Source organism: Pseudochaenichthys georgianus, chromosome 3, assembly GCF_902827115.2.
Source record: "Pseudochaenichthys georgianus chromosome 3, fPseGeo1.2, whole genome shotgun sequence".
NCBI classification, from domain to species: Eukaryota; Metazoa; Chordata; class Actinopteri; order Perciformes; family Channichthyidae; genus Pseudochaenichthys; species Pseudochaenichthys georgianus.
The window spans coordinates 20,264,421-20,286,188 of NC_047505.1; the positions used below are offsets into that span (position 1 = coordinate 20,264,421).

The 21,768-nt window shown below is 44.4% G+C and overlaps 1 protein-coding gene across 2 annotated transcripts in view; it reads right to left on the minus strand.

Moving 5' to 3' along the window:
- Window positions 1–21,768, minus strand: part of LOC117443940 (C-Jun-amino-terminal kinase-interacting protein 1-like) — a 61,027-nt gene that overhangs the window by 14,481 nt on the left and 24,778 nt on the right. For both annotated transcript variants that reach the window (XM_034079727.2, XM_071206332.1), the window contains 3 exons: window positions 9,949–10,206; window positions 3,261–3,342; window positions 621–1,742 (listed from right to left, as the gene is read on the minus strand). In XM_034079727.2, coding sequence (XP_033935618.1) covers window positions 621–1,742; window positions 3,261–3,342; window positions 9,949–10,206 — 1,462 coding nt within the window. The remainder of the gene's footprint in view (window positions 1–620; window positions 1,743–3,260; window positions 3,343–9,948; window positions 10,207–21,768) is intronic.

Here is a 21,768-nt window from a genome sequence, read left to right on the forward strand (position 1 = left end):
GATGAGGTGGAGCTATCTGGCAAGTGTACGAAAGAAGGACATATTGTTGATAAAAGATAATAAAAATACTGTTGATTTAAGAAGCTGTGACATCACATTGGCATTGTGAGGCTACTCTATATACAAACAAGTATCTTAGCTTGATTGTCTTTGCATAATATATGTCCTTTTAGTTGGAGAGTAAAACCAAACATTCCCATTCTCATCACAGTATGCTCTTGAGCCTCCCAAAAAGATTCAAGACATATTATGCTCATATTCTGGGTTATTGTATTTTATGCCTCTACTGTGACTGTAATGTTCAAAAAGGTCTCTATTTTTCTCATACTGCCTGTGCTTCTGCTGCAGCACCTCTTTTCACCCTCTGTTTGGGTAGTTGGCCAACTCTGCTGCGATTGGTCAACTGCTTAAAGATGTCCCGCCCCTTAGCCTATCAAGTACAATGTGTTGGAGCGCTCGCCAATAGAAGCGCGAGTGTTACGTGGTGATGTTACTATGTTACGGAAGAAAACAAAGGGGAGAAACTCCCTCTGGAGGGAACCTTTGCAGACCCTTTACATGCACAAAACAAGTAAGTAAAATATTCAAATTTGAAATAAAAAAACTCATGAGTGACTTACTGGAGGAGCGAGAGTGTCCGTTCATGAAGACGTTTAGAAACTTTTTGGAAAAGTGTAGATCGACTTCCGGAGTGGAATCTTCCGACAGACAAGCTGTTGCCTCTCTCCTCACTCCTCCTATCTGAATGCCGTCCTCATCGTCCTCATCTTCCTCCTCATATTCCTCCCCGATGGCCGACTCGAAGGGAGAAGAGACGCAGTTGTCATAGATGGTGGCCGAGTCGCTGTCATCACTGTAACCTTGGTAACACTGCCGCAGACTAACCAGTTCTAGCTTAGCGTGCTCATCCACCACCAATGTATATTTGACCGAGTCATATGAAAGGCCGCTTGCCTCTGAGTTCATGGAAGTCCTTAGTGGGACTTTGCTGCCACCGCCATCCCCTTTCCCTTCCCCCTTCCTCGTCTGTCCGTCCATCATTATCCTGTCCACATCCTCATCCTCCCCACAGTAGCTATCATCGGTGGCATCCACATACTCCACCGATGATCCGGGTCTCAGCATGACCCCGGCCCCCGTTCCTGACCCTTTCCGGCTTAGGTCCAGCGTGAGGGTGGAGCGAGCTGAGGGAGGCGTGATCAGGGCCTCTATACAAGAAGCATATGAAGGCGGGGGGACATAGACCTCGTCCTCCTCATAGATGGAGGTGTTTGTCCGGTCTGGGAGGGGCTGGTAAGGAGGCGGGCCCTCTGTGTCCGAGCTGATAGACATGCGGCCCTGCTCAGTCTGCTGCGAGAGGAAAGGCCGGTCTTGCGAGTTAGGGGGGTCGAGGGGGTCGGCGGAGCGCTGCACAGGAGTTAGATAGATCTCTTCTGTGGGCTCTAGATGAACATCCGTTTGGTAGCGGATCCTCTCCTTGTGGGGAGCACCTCCATCCACCTTCCCCGCTGGGTATAGAGGAGCTGGAGTGTAGTTCTGCGGTGGGGGTGGTGCAGGGGGCTTCTCCTGAAGCTTGGAGCGAGTGGCAGCTGTTGTAGATGAGCCTTTCGTGTGTCCAGAGGTGTGGTTGTGTCTACAGGGGGCATCAGTGGACGTCCCGCGGTCTTTGGTCTGCGCTCCCCCACCCTGACACTTGTCCTCGTCGCTCAGACAACTGTGCTCACGTGGAGGGGTGTGTTCACCTGCAGAAAGAGCAAGCAAAACGCACAAATACGCACGCAGACACACAAGCACACATAAAGACCAGACACACAGACAGTAAATAAACATGATACAGACAGGCAGGCATGACAACAAATGCACATATAGAGAGAGGGAAGCACAAAAAGGAAGAGAGAAATGGTTAGGTAACAGTTGTTGGGATTACGCAGTTAAATTCCCATTGCTCATCACATTTTAAGTGCGGCCAGGAGAAGGCGATTGGTGTCTTATGTCATAATCCATCAGCAGCAAATCCAGGCTTTATGTTTTCATTGTGGGTAATGCAACAGTGACATCTAAAGCTAAAGGAGAGCAAAAGACAAGTGAGTTCTGTTTCAACAAACTTCAGTAACGGCCCATAAAGGCCAATTTAAAACATTTTTGCCTTGTCTCTCCTTTTAAGATTTATTTTGTGTTAAAATCATTATCTATGGATAAATACTTATATCAATTAAAATGTAGTATATATATATTTTCCGGTGACTCCTTCAAAACATTCTTAAAACCAACTGAGTCTGTTGTACTTGTGAATCAATGGCATTCAATTTCAACTTTGCATATGAATGGAGGCGGTTGTGTTCATTCAGGTTTTATCACAGCAAGTCTGAGTTTTCTTGTGTGAGACAAAACAACTTTGAAAATAAAGATACATATAAATAAAGTATGGTGGAAAACACGCACTTGAAGCATCCCTGAATTGGAATAAATAAGCAGCTCGTAGTTATCTTTTGTTTTTTGATTAAAAAATAGCATCTCATCTCATCTTCGTTGAAAATATCAGACAATGATTATCTTGATCGAGTTATGTAATCGCTTTGTCGTTGCATTGTTGACGTTCTTGAATATTCAAATAGTTGTATTCATGTTTTAGTTTTATACCAAACAATAAACTGTTATTCTAAAAGAAGGCCAATTACTTTCTTGCTGGAAAAGCTTTTTTTATTAAGCAACATTGGACAGATATTTCTAGTGCAGCCACCTTATTGACTAGACTGTTATCATGAGCAGCAATCATCAGCCTCTTAGTTGAATGTCTGAGTCAGCAAAAGTGGCCGCAATGCCACCGTTGTTGGCAGTTAGGGTTAGGGTCTAAAAATCTATTCATTTTGGTGCAGCAGACATAAAAAGGCAAGTGCTAATGATTGAGATAACAAGTAATGTACTTTTTTCATCAGTGGCGTTGACTGTTGCCAGTCTTGCCTCACATGGTGCTCTAAAAAGAGCTGTAGCAATGAGCTAGGACAGCTTCCAGCTATTTAAGCCAGTGCTGGATAACACACAATTGCTTCAGTTAGCAACAGTTAGCTCAGCATAGCTAATCCAAGCCTTTATCATAGAACAACCAGCCAGGCTGAATGAAAGTCCTACTCACATTTAGTTCCTGTGTTAGAAGCTCAAGAATGAATACTACCAACATTCCGGTCTGCACATATCAGTTACCAGTAAGTCCAAGTAATACGATTATTGGTGCAAAACCTTGTGGAATCAAACAATCTCACCTGTTTTAAGAGGCGAGGACGAGCCTGAAACCTTCTCTTGCCAACTGTATTTCTTCCCAAATGAGTTGTTGTTTAATGTATCCTGTGGAAATGCAGAAAAAGAAGAAGAGAATAAAAGGGAAGTCGTGAGAAAGAATTAAAGATAGTACACAGTGGAAAAGAGAGAGGAAGAGAGACATTTGTTCACGGAGTTCTGGATCCAGACACTCAATGTACACAACTTTTTGTCTGACGCTCTCTCTTCCTCCTCTACCAAACGCGCGCATACACACACACAACCGCACATACAACCGCACACAAAGCTTTTATTCTGTTGAATGAGCAGGGAGTCTTTTGTCTGTGCTCCGTGAGGTGCATTTAAAGGGAACTAGACCTTTTTCCAAAGCTACTGGGAACACACAACACACACATATAGGCTACTGGGAAACTCTTTTAGACTGATTGGGGTGGGGGGGTGAGAGTATTTTCTAGAAACCCTCTTACTTGTAAATGCCTTCTTACACATTTTAGTTTAAATAGTCTGATCCCTTAAGTCACAAAAACGTTGTGACTTTTATAAACACAGAAATCGACAATGGCTGACAAGCATTCAGAATAACTGAATGTTGTTAAGGAGCATTTTAGCACCAGTTGGAAACCCTATTTTTTGATGACCTTTACTGGTTTAGCTTTTTGCTGTGATGTAGCAGAGAATAACAGGGTGTGGTCAGTATGCAGTAACTTCACAGTTTAGTGTGATAACACAAGCAATCAAGCATGTCCAGTTTTTTTGAAGTGGGGAGAGTAATTTTTGCATTATTTATCATTATCATTTATGATTAATGAATTGAGGGAATGAGTTAGAATTGTCACATATCTTACTTTATAAGACCAAAACAATATTAGCAATGCCAACCCTGTCTCCAAGATACACAGGTATACAACTGATTTAAAGTGTTTCCAGTTAATACATTCTTTTTACAGATTCTCAAAGTGGGAATATGTTCAAACACGCAACAGTGGATGAAGAGCCTCAATCTTAGAAAAGTAACAAGAGAGTGAGAGTATTTGTGTGTGTGAGAGAGATTAAGAGCAGTATAGCAATTATAAACACATCTGTCTTTAGAGCCTATTAAATACACTTATTTCTTGCCACAGAACGTCATATTCGATAAGGTGAATGACTGTTGACATTGTCATTAGTCAGTTTAGTAGACAGCGCCCAACCCTAACAATCTAAAAGGGGTTACTCATATGAATGTACCAAATCAGCAGCGCTCTTACTGATCTTTTAGCATAGCTTTTAACCACAGCAGGCAGCTATTTTAATTTAAATCACTTAAATCTGTTCAAATTCACGGTACACACCTGCCCAGAGTTTATAAAAAAACAAAACAGGAATACATATTGGAATTGAGGTTAAGAGAGAAAACAGAAGTGGAAACTCCTGTGACGATGACAGTAGCCCAAAATAAGATTTCATCCTCCTTCTCTGTCCGCCCACCAACACGCATGACTCACTTCCCATGTACGTGCACCGGGCGGAGACAGAGCTGTTGCCTTGGTAACAAGTGAATCAGCAAGATGTGGGAGACAGCAGCACTGATATGAGAAGCAAAGGTTTGGTTGACAAGAACGATAAAAAGTGACTCAGGGCAGTGACTCAGATATAATGTGTGTGTGTGTGTGTGTGTGTGTGTGTGTGTGTGTGTGTGTGTGTGTGTGTGTGTGTGTGTGTGTGTGTGTGTGTGTGTGTGTGTGTGTGTGTGTGTGTGTATTACTCCATGGGAGTGACTCTGCTAACACATGATTCTGTGAACTAAGTTTGATATCTAAGAGATTAAATGTGGCTTCCATATAAAGACCAAAACATGTTCCCAGAACTAAGAAATTAACTAAAAATCAGAGTAAACTTCTGATAAAGTACAACCAGGTGTTTATTTTGGAGTGTTTGTGTTAATTGAGAGAAGTCTCAGCCTATCACACTCAGTTAGGATGGTTGTTTCCTGAACCTCTATACATTATCGAAAGCTATTGGCCACATTTAGATTTGCAATTTGCAGTAACTGAAAGGAGAGAGTTAACGAGGAAGCTTGACTAACACTCCCTTTCCTTAGCTGTCTTAATTATTTTGTTTTGAAAAGCAGATAGAGCTTTACACACATATATATATATATAAATAGATTTAATGTAATAGATGCCTACCATGCCAGTTTTCCACCATTTTCTTTATGCTGTCTTTGCCCTCGATGCTACTGAACTGAGGTGTCCTGTAGGTAGGTTAACAATCCAAATCACAGCACGTTAACATAAGGCGTGTGCCATAGACAGGTGAAAGATTAGAGTTGGACTTGGATTAGGGCGGAGGAATCCCTCCTGAAATGGGTGTCTGATCTTTTCTTCTGTCTGAATCATTTTACTCAAGCAGCTTCAGAGGAGTCCATCTGTGAAATAAAACCTGGCCTTGTTTCTGCAAAGAGCTATTTATACTGCACATATGTCTTCTTCAATCTTAAGACATTGTGTATTGTAATTGTATTGTATATACTTTTGCTAATCTTCTTTTAATGCCTGGATGCAAATAACTACCAAAAGAAACGTGTCTACATAAAAGAAGTGTTCTAGTTTCATGATAGTTTCGGCTATTCATCTTGTAAAATTATTGTTTCTAAAAATGTTGCTTTTCTGAAAGCTGCTTCTCCTTGACCACAGGGGTTTGTCACTTTCTGCCAAGTGATGCAGAGCTAATTGTATATTTTTGCATTTGTACAGATCCACTGACCTGGAAACAGTCACCCAGTGTGTCTCTCTCTGTCTCTTCTTACAGTACTCTGTATGTGAACAACTGCCTAGACATGATCAAATCTCATGTGAATTGTGTCTGCACAGTTTGACTAAAGCTTTCACTGTCAGCCGGAGCTGCTAGAGCTGTTATGTCTCAACTATCGGTGTGCTGGAGAAAAATAAATAATCTATCTATTTTCATCTTTTTTTTACATAAAGAACATGCTACATGTGTAGCGTGTCATCTGAATCAGAGCCACTGTATGCCCCTTGCCATTTGGTTGGTATCATTCATTATTTTTCTTCCAACATTACTGATGAAGATTGCTATACACTGAACAAAAATATAAATGCAACACTTTTGTTTTTGCTCCCATTTTTCTTGAGATGAACTCAAAGATCTAAAACATTTTCTATATACACAAAATAACCATTTCTCTCAAATATTGTTCACAAATCTGAAAAAATCTGTGATCGTGAGCACTTCTCCTTTGCCGAGATAATCCATCCCACCTCACAGGTGTGGCATATCAAGATGCTGATTAGACAGCATGATTATTGCACATGTGTGCCTTAGGCTGGCCACAATAAAAGGCCACTCTGAAACGTGCAGTTTTGCTTTATTGGGGGGGTCTGGGGGGATCCGAAAACCAGTCAGTATCTGGTGTGACCACCATTTGCCTCACGCAGTGCAACACATCTCCTTCGCATAGAGTTGATCAGGTTGTTGATTGTGGCCTGTGGAATGTTGGTCCACTCCTCTTCAATGGCTGTGCGAAGTTGCTGGATATTGGCAGGAACTGGAACACGCTGTCATATACGCCGATCCAGAGCATCCTAAACATGCTCAATGGTGGTCTTGGATGGTTGTGGATGAATGGCACAACAATGGGCCTCAGGATCTCGTCACGGTATCTCTGTGCATTCACAATGCCATCAATAAAATGCACCTGTGTTCGTCGTCCATAACATACGCCTGCCCATACCATAACCCCACCACCACCATGGGCCACTCGATTCACAACATTGACATCAGAAAACCGCTCACCCACACGACGCCACACACGCTGTCTGCCATCTGCCCTGAACAGTGAAAACCGGGATTCATCCGTGAAGAGAACACCTCTCCAACGTGCCAGACGCCATCGAATGTGAGCATTTGCCCACTCAAGTTGGATACGACGACGAACCGGAGTCAGGTTGAGACCCCGATGAGGACGACGAGCATGCAGATGAGCTTCCCTGAGACGGTTTCTGACAGTTTGTGCAGAAATTCTTTGGTTATGCAAACCGATTGTTGCAGCAGCTGTCCGAGTGGCTGGTTTCAGACGATCTTGGAGGTGAACATGCTGGATGTGGAGGTCCTGGGCTGGTGTGGTTACACGTGGTCTGCGGTTGTGAGGCCGGTTGGATGTACTGTCAAATTCGCTGAAACGCCTTTGGAGATGGCTTATGGTAGAGAAATGAACATTCAATTCACGGGCAACAGCTCTGGTGGACATTCCTGATGTCAGCATGCCAATTGCACGCTCCCTCAAAACTTGCGACATCTGTGGCATTGTGCTGTGTGATCAAACTGAAAATGTAGGGGGGCCTTTTATTGTGGCCAGCCTAAGGCACACCTGTGCAATAATCATGCTGTCTAATCAGCATCTTGATATGCCACACCTGTGAGGTGGGATGGATTATCTCGGCAAAGGAGAAGTGCTCACTATCACAGATTTTTTCAGATTTGTTAACAATATTTGAGAGAAATGTTTATTTTGTGTATATAGAAAATGTTTTAGATCTTTGAGTTCATCTCATGAAAAATGGGAGCAAAAACAAAAGTGTTGCATTTATATTTGTGTTCAGTGTATCAATGTAGGTGGAGTGGTTAAGTTAACAAAATGCTAATGACAATAAATAGGTTGAAAAAGACTATTTTTAAGGACACTCTGAAGTCGTTCTCTGATTATTCTGATCATTATTCCAATGCTGCAGTGGTACAAATAGTACCACTATAAATATACAAAAGTGTGTTATCCATTGAACTCCCTGAACAAAACACCTTTCTCTTATCACAACAGTCCTTATTTCGTACAAAATCAACACGGTAATGCTAATCAAGGTTTGGCTTGCAACACATAACAATCTAAACAAACAGCTAGATCCTGAGAGTAGCAGACAACATCATCTGCTAAATATATATTAAAGTCCAGAAATCAAAACGAGCCCAAATTGTGCAGAAGTTTGCTTGATGTCTTTGTGGTTCATGCACAGGGCACTTCAGAAATTTAACATTTCAATATTTCACATCAGGTTTTGTTTCCTAGCTGCTGCATGAAGAGGGTTAATAATGTCTCAAGAGACAGGAAGACCTCCCAAGAAGAAAGAAATGCTGCAGAGCAATTATTTCCTGTATACTTTCCAGTTCTGACAGCTCAAACACAAACACAAACACACACACACACACACACACACACACACACACACACACACACACACACCACACACACACACACACACACACACACACACACACACACACACACACACACACACACACACACACACACACACACACACACACACACACACACACACACACACACACACACACACACACACACACACACACACACGGAGCAAAGAGTAGACAAATATAGAGCCGCTTGGTTGATCATGTTGACAGCATGCACTGTGGGGGTGTGTGTGTCTGTGTGTAAGAATCATAGGCAAACTCGCTTGATATTACTCTATGCATTGCATAATACAATCAGCTTACATGCAGACCCATCTACAGAGCCTGGTTACAGTAGGTACATGTGATGTGAAAGGGGTCATAGTGATAACCTCACAGAGCTTGTAAGCCTCTTTCAGAGTATAGTTTTACTACTGTATTTACTCTCACTTCTCTCCATTGCTCTTGCATTCATCTGTTGGAAATATAAATCCTAATGTTGCTTTTTCTCTTTAAACTTTCCTTTATGCTTGCTAGCTACTGACAGCTCATATTACTGTTGCAATCTCAGCAAAACTTTTGTGATTCCAAAATCCTAATTTTCTTTTACATATTTCAAAACGATTCAGTTTCATCTTATGAGCATTTGATTGATTTCTTATAACCCGCAGATCAAGTTGTCGTATAAGAAAACTCTTGTGTGTCGTTCTTGAGGGCAGTAGATATGATATATTCTGTTGTCAAGTTTGGAGGAAAGAATAGTGATCTGTTTTTAATACACACACACACAATCACACACAAACAAGTAGTGTGTCACTGTTTATACCACTGGTGAATATTGAATAGCCACATACCTACTGTGTCACACATACTCATCTTGAAAATCATATATATACTCATGTTTGTACATCTATAGATTTCCGAGGACCCTTATTAATAATGTGCATTCTGAAGCTCCTAATCTTAAATTAAACCTAATTCTAACCATAAACCTAAAGTAATACTCAAAACAGCCCTTTAACAACACAATGTCTTCCCCTTAGAAGTTTAAAGCTGAGATTGGTCCTCACGAAGATGAAAGTACAAGTGCAGACACACAGTCACGAGCTCGAGCAGCATTCAAACACTAACAGAGACGGGCACCGAGGAAAAAACATCTCTGTGTCAAGACAATTGAGGCTATTGTTTAGGCCAGTGAATACATCCTGTCAGAAAAACAACTGTAGTGAATCCAATAGTGATGTCACAAAGGCTCTTTATTCATATTTACATTTCTAAATGTCATGTCAAATTTGTGGAGAGGAAGGAAACACAGACAGGTAAGACACACAGATAGAAAGAATGGGAGGAGAAAAGAAAAATCACTGAAATATTGTGTGTGTGTGTGTGTGTGTGTGTGTGTGTGTGTGTGTGTGTGTGTGTGTGTGTGTGTGTGTGTGTGTGTGTGTGTGTGTGTGTGTGTGTGGCTCAGTCAGAATCTACCTGTGTGCGCGGTACAATCGGGAAGAGGTTAAGGGTCGTGGGTCTCTTGGGGCGGTACGTATCCATGGTAACAGGTGCTGCAGGGTCCTTGATGAGAAGTGGGGGTGCGATGGCAGACGCCTTAGTGGACTCTGTGTCACCGTGGTAACCGTCAGCACCGTCGATAAGTTCCAAATGCAGCATCTCTGCCTGGAGCTGGCCAACAGCACCAAGCTCGGCCCTCCCTGACAGGCTATTGGTTCCTCGCCTCACACGGCCCTGCAGGGATTGGAGGAAACACGCCGTCAGTCGAGGCAGAGGAAGAGAGAGAGAGAGAGGGAGACAGAGGGAGAGAGAGAGTGTGGATGGGATGAGGAGATTGAGCCGGCCAATTACAGGCTGCTCTGTCTTCCGTCTGTAACGCTCTCGCTGCCAACACGGCACTCCTTAGAGCAGAAAGAGAAGTATGACTTTTCCCAGCATCAGCTTCTCCACATCACAGCATTTACCTACATTAACTAATACAATAAGTGTCAATAAAAACTCCTTCTGCTTTGCTAATTAATATTCACTTTCAAATGTGTTCTGATTTTTTAATTGTATTATGTCTTTTGAAGAAGACTGCTGTTGCATACATACGTATTCTTATGAAAATAAGTTATCACTGTCTCAGAAGTGGCTTTTGTCAGTAGCCCTCAGAAAAAACTAGAAGCGTTCTGGGAGTGTACTGTATATGAGAGCAAGAGCAGCAACAAAAAAATGCCAGTTGAAAAGTGTGAAAATATTTAAGCAGATATTTCTGTAAAATGACTCACAACAATCTATAAAACAGTGTCGATTATTCTGGTCCTTATATTTTGGACAGCAATCAAACCTGTCATTTTGATCCAGACTCAAATATCTCAACAATAGTTAATAGATATGCCATTTTAACATTCATGGTCTAAAGAAGATGAATCCTACTGACTTTGGTGACCGCTCGACCCTGTGTTATCCCACACGACCTCAAGATTAATATGTGGGGTTCAGTAGGAATATATTTTGATAACTATTGAATAGATTAGCATGACATTTGGAACATACTGTATATTCATGGTCCCTAGAGGATACTTCTTAAGTGATATTGGTGATCCTTTGAGATTTCTTCTAATACCACCAGCATTTAGCTAAAGGGCAGCTGTGCCCTCTGTCAGTACAGCCTACCACAGCTGCTAGCATAGCTTTAGACTCAGTCTTTTTCTGCTGTCTATTTCGCTCTAACCTAGAAAGATAAAACCGCCCATTCTAAATCCAGCCTAAAAAGTTCTGCTACGCTCTATTGTATTCAAATGATTCGACAAGGCATTGGCCAAATCCCAAATAAATCAGAACAGTTGTTTCCTTTTATGATGAGATTCACTTTGACTGTCTTCTACATTGCTGCTGAAATCAAAACAAGTGACAAGCACAAGCGTCATCTGGTAGACAGTTAGTCCGAGGGCACTGGGACAGCACAGTCTGCTTCACTTACCATCACTATCTGCACACACACACACACACACACACACACACACACACACACACACACACACACACACACACACACACACACACACACACACACACACACACACACACACACACACACACACACACACACACACACACACACACACACACACACACACACACACACACACACACACACACACACACACACACACACACACACACACACACACACACACACACACACACACACACACACACACACACACACACACACACACACACACACACACACACACACACACACACACACACAGAGAGAGAGAGAAAGCACATGGTAGCACCTCCTGTTGGTGGTAGATGCGTGTTATAGTGATGTAGATGCTTTCACATGGACACCAAAGTCACTCTTAAGTCTATTACAGTCCTTATCTACCTCTCTGCTCCTGGCGTAAACACAGGGGTCCAGTAATGCTCACACACAGTGCACAAAACCAAAGGCTTAAGCTGTCAACTTAATGAAAGGTAATACACAAGCAGAAAGTTAACTTTAATACAATTGGCGCACTCCAATTCACCATCCGTTAAAAGTATTTTCAATTTTTTAATGTTTTTGTATGACTATTTCTAAACCACCCTAGACTTGTATTTTGAGTGTAATTAATTTGCCAAAAACACGCCAAAAACGAATTTATATATTTTTTCCTTCTAATTTATTTTCACATGTTTCTTTATATATACAAATGTTTCATTACATATACAGTATGTAATTGAGTCCTTTAGACAGGAGTCAAATTCTGATTCATTGTTGTTGTTGTTGTTGTTGTAATTGAACTATGAGAATAGTTAGTATATTCTGGTTTATCAGTAAAATACGAATTGGCATGTGATGATCTAAGATCAAAGCACTATGGTAAAAGAAAACCAACACCACTTCTGTACCAGAGCTGATCCAGAGACAGAAGGACAACAATGTAACGGTTGTGTTAATACTCAGCCGCCATGGTAACAACATTAACCACACTATGGACTGTTTCAGGAAAGAAGATCAGTGATAGTAAAGCTGTGAGGTAAACTGAACTCCTTCGACATAACCCATTGTTTACATTTATTCAATAAACAGAAATAATTTCGTGAATAGTAATAATTTTTTTGAGAAAAATACTAAATCTGTAGATACCTTGGTGAATGAGTGTATTATGAAGGATGCTATATTGCTTTTCCTTTCAAAATGAAGCAGAAGAGGTATTAGTGTTGACTTCAATCACATTTATATGCAGAGAAAAACTGAAGCCAATCATTCAGAGGTCTCTCTTAAAAGAAAGAGGCTTTTCAATTGGGACTAAACTGGGAAATGTTTTTGCGGTTGCATTTCTATTCATTTTCCGTCTCCTTGTGAGTCTTTTAGCCTCAATACCAATACAATGCATGTCTGTTTCCAAATGTTTGTCCAAATGTGGCACGCAGATGTTGCTTTCTATTAACAGACAGTCTTGACAAGCACGTTGTATTTCAAATTTGATCAGAGGTAAATACATTTAAAACCCCAGAGCAGGGTGTAAATAATGGTAGTTGGGCAAGAACCCAAATGCTTATTTGAAATGAAATATACTATAGATAGATAATCAGTCTGAAGCAAAAGTGAATAATTAAAATGTCAAACATTATTTATATCATATATAATCTATAGAGCTGTCTCCCATCCTTCCAATTGTGATCTGTCTATCAATCTATCAGCCATCCATCCTTTTCATCGATCCTTCCACAGATGCACTAATCTCAATCACATCTATAGAAATGGTATGAGAGAAGAACAGGCATTCAGAACAACGGGTGTTCTCATTCATAACACTCCGTTCGATGTCTCACTATGGGATGTGCCTCATCGCGGAGCAAACAGAAGCATCAATCTCATTACGCCAATCCTGATTGGCTGGTGATCTTGACGTCAGCGTCAGGGGAAATCACCCCCTATAAGTAGCTTGCGCCACGACGCATGCGTCATTCAAACACCTCTTCTCGCTTCAGAGCACATCTCACAGTAGCCGGGCAAGCTTCACTGTCCACAGACTGAACCCAAAATACCATTTTGGTCGACGGGCCCTAGCCGGCTACTCCTTCTGCTTCGCAGGAAGACGGTAGTACTAACGCCGTTAGTACTTAAAAATGGACCTCGCCCTTCTCTACGAGAAAGTAAGGTAGGTCCGATTTTTTCAAGCTAGCAGCACACCTGTTGCTAGCTCGCTCCCTCTCTACCGACACCACGGTAGCGAGGAAGTTTTTCTTTTCTCTTCCCCATGGAGGGGAAAAGGATTAAAAAAGGAGCATACTGCCACACCAGTTAGTATTCTCCGGGTATTAAGGACCCACACCGTCCTTTTTCTCCGGATTAAGGACAAGGTGGTAATACCTTTTTTCCCGTCCCACCTGTCGAGAGCGGGCCCTCTCCACGCCACGAGGCGACAAAGATGGACGCCCCTCTCCCTCACACCAGAGGAGTCAGGGACTCGGTGGCTCGACTCGGTGGCTCGACTCTGCGGCTGCGGGTTGAAGATCTCGGGCACAGACACACACCAGGTCTGTTCGTCTTGCCTCGGGCTGGAACACGCCCGAGGCGCTATCGACAACCCCGGCTCATGCGGACATTGTGTCCGCTTCACAGTCAAGAGCCTCCGCCGACGGCTAGCGAGACAAGCTAGCCTGTCGGAACAGGACCCCCCCATGTCCATGGACCCGCCGGCCGGCAGTCAAGACACGGGGGCGTCCGCCACAGAGAGCGAACCCCTCTCCGTGTCGGTCTGGGGCTTATTATCAGCGATGGCGTCAGAACCGGAATCCCGCGCCCTGGCAGGCCGGGACCCGGTGAAGACACGCGGGAATCCTTTACCAAGCTCCCGGTTAGACCTCACCATGGTCTCACCCGCGGAGGATGTCCTCGAGTTGGATTATGAGGAGGACGATGAGGAGGACGCCCTGGCGTTCCTCCTGTCCGAGTCAGATGAACAAGAAGAGGACACCTTCATGTCATCGGCCCAGGCTGCAAAGCCTGGAGCGAGGGCTGCTCTCCCGGGCGACAGCACACCAGCTCCGCCCGGTCTGAGCATGGACCTGCAGGCCGTGTGCAAACGCGCTGCGGTCAGACTCAATGTTCCGTGGCCTGAAATGGCCAAGGAGACCTCCAGGTCCCGCTACGAGGGGAAACACCTTCCCCAAACAGCGGGCAAAGGGAGGCAACTCCTCCCGGTTTTTCCAGAAATGTTGGATGAAGTGTCGGTCTCGTGGAGAGACCGGCCCTTCAGCAACAAGGTCCCAATCCAGGGTGCCTCCTCCCTGCACTGCGATGGAATGGAGAGGCTCGGCCTGCTCCGCATACCGCCCATGGAACCGCTAGTGGCGGCCCACCTTCTACCAAAGGTGGGCCCCTCACCGAGCAGGAACCCCACGCTGCCAGCAAAGTCGGACCGCTTTCAGTCCACAATGACTGAAAAGTCCTATAAAGCTGCAGCGCTGTCCGCCAGTGCCCTGAACGTGTCCTCGCTGCTAACCGCCTACCAAGCGGAGCTCTGCGAGGACCTGTCGGGTAGCCCGGGAGCAGCCACTCTGGACGAGATGGCAGCGGTCACGGACATTTGCCTCCGTGTCCAGCGCTGCGCCGTCCAGGCCACGGGCAAAGTAATGGGGATCATGGTGGTGCAGGAAAGAGCGAGATGGCTCAACCTCACCAACCTCCCTGACCGAGAAAAGGAGGATGTGCTGGATATGCCCATCGTTCCCGAGGGAATTTTCGGCTCCGCGCTCGCCTCCATGCAGAGGAGATGTGAGACGAAGAAGAAGGAGGACGAGGCACTCCACCTCTGCCTCCCTCGAAGGGTCCAGCCGCTGCCTTCACAGCAGCAGTCCTTCACCCAAGCGAACTCTGCCCGGTTTAAAGCTTTCGACGCTGTAGTGTAGACGGGCCGTAAGGAGCATACAGCAGGAGATACTCACGACATCTGCCTGGGCTTCTCAACACAGTTACACTTTTTCTGTTTTCACAAGCACAGAGAGAGTCAACCCACATTCTGGAGAGAGAGGTTCTCTCTCCAGAATGTGGAGACCCCGGGGATTGTATGGGAGCAATATATATATAAACTCCCCAAACAGGCGAAAACCTACCAGTTTCCCCCACTGTCTCTGCCACCTCCCTCCATGCCTGGTTCCTCCGGTTTGTATCCCGGTAGGTGAAGAGGGTCTGGTCATACAAAACCGGGTGATTTTCTACGGCGATAGTTAGTTTCTCCTCCGACTTTTTTTGAAATATAGAAATGAACGGCGGGATATCTCTCCCAGCTTAGACGCGGTTTGATTGGCTACGGCTTCAGCTGTCAGATTTTGGGAAACGGGATTTGATTGGCTGGCGCTGGCTACTCCGGTGTCTCAGGCGACAGAAGTTGAACATTGTTCAACTTCTGTCGCCTGAGACGCCTGAGACGGACCGCTCTGCTACCCACAATTCAGTTCGGCGAAAAAGCGCGGCTACGTGACGTCACCCCATTGAAAGTGAATGGGCAGATTGGAGCTTTTGATGCTGTCGACGCTGTAGTGTAGACGGGCCGTAAGGAGCATACAGCAGGAGATACTCACGACATCTGCCTGGGCTTCTCAACACAGTTACACTTTTTCTGTTTTCACAAGCCCAGAGAGAGTCAACCCACATTCTGGAGAGAGAGGTTCTCTCTCTCCTAGAAAGAAGGGTTTTATCTATAATGCCCGCCGAGCAGAGTCAGATTACGCAGACAAATGTCCTCGTAAAGCACCCGCTCAACATGGGTCTCATAATAAAACTATACCCCACGCGCCACGAAGTGCGGAGAGTATTGGTTATTATATAATGCGTAGTGGCACTACACCCGACTTTTCTAGTGCGGGACGCGCCTACGGATGCTGTCCTTTCACGGAAGGTGGTCACCATGGACGCACGTCAGACAGGCTGATAGGGTATTTACGAAGGTCACCCGGTGAGAGGTCTCTAGAGCAGAGACCTCCAGCGGGTGCACGTAAATCACCCGGAGCTCTTAGTGGTGTTCCCCACCCTAAAATGCTTCCTGCCTTCTCTCAGAGGACACCATGTCCTCGTGAGGACAGACAACACGATATCGTGTATGAACCGCCAAGGGAGGTTGCGTTGTCTCCAGTTACACACACTGGCACACAAACTGATCCCTTGGAGCGGCAGACGTCTCCTCTCTCTGAGAGCGACACAGGTACCGGGAGTGATGCACCTCGGGACAGAACTACTGTCCAGGGGTGCACCACTCTATGCAGACTGGACTCCACATCCAAGGATTGTGAGTCCGCTGTGGGTGCGTTACGGCGGAGCCGCGTTAAATCTGTTCGCATAAAGAAAAAATGCTCAATGACAGCTGTTCTCTTTAATGCACGATTTAAACGCACTGTTAGGCGGGGACGCACTCGTACACGATCGACCTCCGGGTCCTCTGTACGCGTTCCCACCCCTGGCTCTGTTACCCCCAACTCTGGCCAGAGTGAAGGAGCAACGCCACACACTTAGTCTGATGTTTCCGCCCTAGCCCGCAACGTACGGGCTGGCGGAGATATATCAGCTGTTGTGCGGGCAGCCGTGGCAGCCCCCACTACGCAGGGACAGATTGTCTCAGACTCGGGGGGCGATCCTTCACCCACGCCCAGAGCGTGGGGCACTATGGGCCTGACCCGTGAGTGGTACAATCTGAATACAGTGGGACTCCCTCAGAAGGTGATAAACACTATTCAGAGTGCGAGAGCTTCCTCCACCAGGTCTCTTTACGACTGTAAGTGGAGGGTGTTTGAGGAGTGGTGCCTTCAAGAAATCAAATTTTATTTCTATAGCACATTTAAAAACGATTTTCGGTCGAGCCAAAGTGCTGCACAAGCAGATAATAAATAATACATTACTACCGATGTAAACAGAAGACAATAAATTACAATAGCAAATATAAAAATCAAACACAGGGAAGTGTCATGAGTCGTGCTCTGCTATGATTAGAAGGCCAGGGTGAATAAGTGAGTTTTTAGTTTTGATTTAAATACCCCTAGGGTCTGGGCCGACCTCACATGGAGGGGCAGAGTGTTCCAGAGCCTAGGGTCAGCCGCCGCGAAGGCTCGGTGCCCTCTGGTTTTTAGCCTGGTTTTAGGCACTACCAGTAGCAGCTGGTCAGCAGACCTTAACGCTCTGGCTGGGGTGTAGCGCTGGAGGAGTTCAGCTATATAGGCCGGAGCCAGCCCATTTAGTGCTTTAAAAACAAATAAAAGGATTTTAAAATCAATTCGGAACCGAATTGGAAGCCAGTGCAATGAGGCCAGAATTGGGGTGATGTGGTCACGCTTTTTGTGGCCAGTGAGGAGACGTGCCGCTGCGTTCTGCACTAGCTGCAGGCGTTTAATTGAGGCCTGGTCCATACCCACGTATAGAGCGTTGCAATAATCGAGTCTCGAGGTCACAAAGGCGTTGATAACTCTCTCCAGGTCTTTGAAAGATAAAAAAGACTTGGTTTTGGCCAATACTCTTAATTTAAAAAAGCAGGATTTCACTACGCTGCTGACCTGCTTGTCGAATTTAAAAGTGTTAGTAAAAGTCACTCCAAGATTCATGACCGAGGGGAGGATGTTTGTTTTAAGAGGACCCAGAATGTCAACAGAAGAGGCTGGAGGTTGGGGTCCAAAAAAGATGACCTCAGTCTTGCTCTCGTTGAGGTTAAGAAAATGTCTGCTCAGCCAGGACTTCATTTCTGTCAGGCAATCCATCAACTGCTGTAGTGAGTGTTTGTCATTTCCTTTGAGAGGCAGATAAATCTGAACATCGTCAGCGTAGCAGTGGAAGGGAATGTTACGTTTTCTGAGGATTGAACCTAGGGGCAGTATATACAATAAAAAGAGGATGGGGCCCAGGATAGAGCCTTGGCGAACCCCACAAGTAAGATGGGCCTTTGCAGAAGGACACATCTCTTTTCAATGTCCTGTCGGGGTGATTTTATCATTTCTACAGGACTTGATCGATAAACACAGAGCTTTCTCCACGATCAAGGTGTACCTGGCTGCTATTGCTGCATGCCACATGGGCTTTGAGGGTAAGACGACTAGCCAACACCCTTTGGTTTGCCGTTTTATGAAGGGAGCTCGCAGGCACCTCCCTGTCTCCAGGTGACCAGGTGTCGCTGGTGCCCTTATGGGACCTGGCAGTGGTTTTGAATGGGCTCAGAATGACCCCATTTGAACCCCTGGAGGGAGCTGACATGAAACATCTGTCACTCAAGACAGTGCTGTTACTGGCCCTGGCATCTGCAAAGCGGGTCAGCGATATTCATGCACTGTCTGGACATCCCTCATGCACTCAGTGTGACCCAGGGCAAACGAGAGTGTTGTTGAAGCCCAACCCTGCCTTTACACCAAAGGTGGTTGGTTCGTGTACCCCAATTGACATTGAGGCATTTCCTCCGCCGCTGGTTTCCTCCGGGGAGCAGCAGCAGGATCTGTTGTGTCCAGTCCGGGCTTTACACACATATATGGACAGATCAAAGGAGCTTCGTCTTAATGACCAACTCTTCGTGTCCTGGGCTAACCCTCACAAGGGCAAGCATGTTACTAAGCAACGGCTCTCACACTGGATTGTGGAGGCAATTGCTTTGGCCGATACGAGTCAGAATTTGCAAGCACCTTCGGGTCTGCGGACTCACTCGACTCGGGGCCTGGCTACATCCTGGGCTTTGTTCAAGGGTGTTTCCATCCAAGACATCTGTGCAGCGGCGAGTTGCTCCTCGTCGCTCACTTTTGTCCGCTTTTACAGGCTAGACGTCTCCGCTCCAAGCGTGGCCCGAGCAGTGCTGGGCACCTTGTTGAGTCGGTGATTTTCGAGATAAGCTCGTCTGGCAATACGGGAGCTACAATATCCCATAGTGAGACATCGAACGGAGTGTTATGAATGAGAAATATAGGTAACTTACGTAACCCCAGTTCTCAGAGTAACATGAAGTGAGATGTCTCACCAGACAGCCCTCCTTGCTATGGTGAAGCGAGAAGAGGTGCTTATTTTGAATGACGCATGCGTTGTGGCGCAAGCTACTTATAGGGGGTGATTTCCCCTGACGCTGACGTCAAGATCACCAGCCAATCAGGATTGGCGTAATGAGATTGATGCTTCTGTTTGCTCCGCGATGAGGCGCATCCCATAGTGAGACATCTCACTTAATGTTACTCTGAGACTGGGGTTACGTAAGTAACCTATAGTTTCATGTGTGCTGTTACCATTGAGAACAGCTGTGACCGTTTACTAGCTTACTCGTTCTATTTATATGGCCAATGCAAAGTGCTGAACACCATTTATTCTTTAAATGTGTCAGATAACCAAGGCAAATCCATTCTACTCCTTGTATTTCACACCACTGCCTGTCTGTCTCATTGCCTGTATTCACAGTGCAGCCACTCCCTTGCCATTATTTATTGTTTTTTGTTCACTTCTATCACCATCTCTTCACCTGCTGAAGATCGATACCTGCTAATGCAGGGGGATCTACTCTTCGTCTAATGTTCCATGACCTCAAAATATGGCTGGCCCCTTTAAGAGAGCCCCAGCCCCTGTTGCTAGGAGACAAGGGGCTCAGTGGCGTTTAGGAGCTGAGGATCTGCAGCTGCCCTGAAGCTGCTGTGATGCTGGGCTCTGGTGCAATCAGAGCACTATTAAGGGGGAAACACTCACCAACAGGCCAAACATAACAAGATAATGCAATGTAATGCAATAATAACACTGAAAAGGGCAGCAGATGCAAAAAAAAGTAGAGAAAATCTGAATAAACAACAATAAATAAATACTGTGATATGCATTATTTTGACAGTTTGAGTATCAAATATCTGAATCATAAACAACATAAACTTTTAAAGGATTATAATCTATTTAGTATATTTAAATTAAAAATAAATCTTATCATTTTGTTCTTTCAAAAAAATCACTTTATGGGAAAGTTAACTGTAGATATTCTAATATTACATTTCAACGCCTGTCCCTTCAACATAGTCTCTAGCGGTAGCAAGCATTGAAATTCTTTTTTGATAAGCCCTATGTATTAAACAACAGACAGACAATCAGAAAGTGTTAGGCTCTAGATGGTGGAGCCAGCTGGATCCATATGAGTTTGTGGAGACCGAGTAAGTCAAAACATGACTTTAATAAATCAGGTGGACACAAATATTAGTCCAAATGAATGCTTATGTCATTGTTTTAAGTGCTTGCTTATCTATAATCATTACAATTCTATCAAAAGGGCTTTTAAATTGTTCCACTGCCTTTTAAGGCACACATTTATTCAATGAAAACAAATATTCAGCACAGCTTTAAATGAACCCTTACTAACCTATACAAAGATAAAAATCCCTGCACTACAAACCATGTAAACAATAATGGATTATATTGCTGCTTATCACACTGATTGCTCCCAGTAAACAAGGTGTTGGTGTCCGTTGAAATGCATGAATGTCAGTGAACTATACCCAGGCGCAGAGACACACAGGCTCCTCTGCTTTCTGTGTGTGTTGATGATGGATCTTACTCTCTGCTGTTACCATGTGTGGATATCATGACGTGGGCAGTATCCATGGGGCAGCGGGTGTGCATGCGCCAACTGTATTGCATGTATTTTCAGCTCTGACACATGGGGTAGGTGAGAGAAACACTGTTGCCATGGAAATAGGTCTCCTTCTCCTCTTGTTAGTGTTTTGCTGGCCTCTCTCTTCCTAACTCACTCTGCTCGTTTAGCTCCCTTCCTCTCCTTATCTGGGTTAATGAGATCTGCGCCTACCGATGAATGTTGATGTGGCACTGTTTCTAGTTCCTTAAATACTTATAACACTGAAATACAATCAATCATCTACATTTGCAAAAAGGATTTAGAAAACAATATACCCAAAGTTATTAAGTGAAAATCTTATACAGTATATAACCATATAATATGTATATGCTGATATAAGAAAAAACGATTACCATGCACAAAAAGACCCCTCTTCCTCATATTTGAGTAATGGCATTCCTGTTAACAATTTAAAATCATTATAACATCTACCCACCATATGTTCTACATGCTTCTAAACCGGGTTTTTTAAGACACTTCAATCTTTTATTTATGTTGTATATGTCTTTATATTGTGTGCTATAAATATCCAAATTATTCTATGTTTACATTTTCCTGTCACCTGAGTAAATAATAAAATACCTATAAATCAGGCCAGGAACCACGGTAATCAATGCAAAAACAACTGTAAACATTGGGGTAAAAAGCATTGTAATTAATGAATGTGTTTGATTTCTCAAACTACAGTCAACTATTC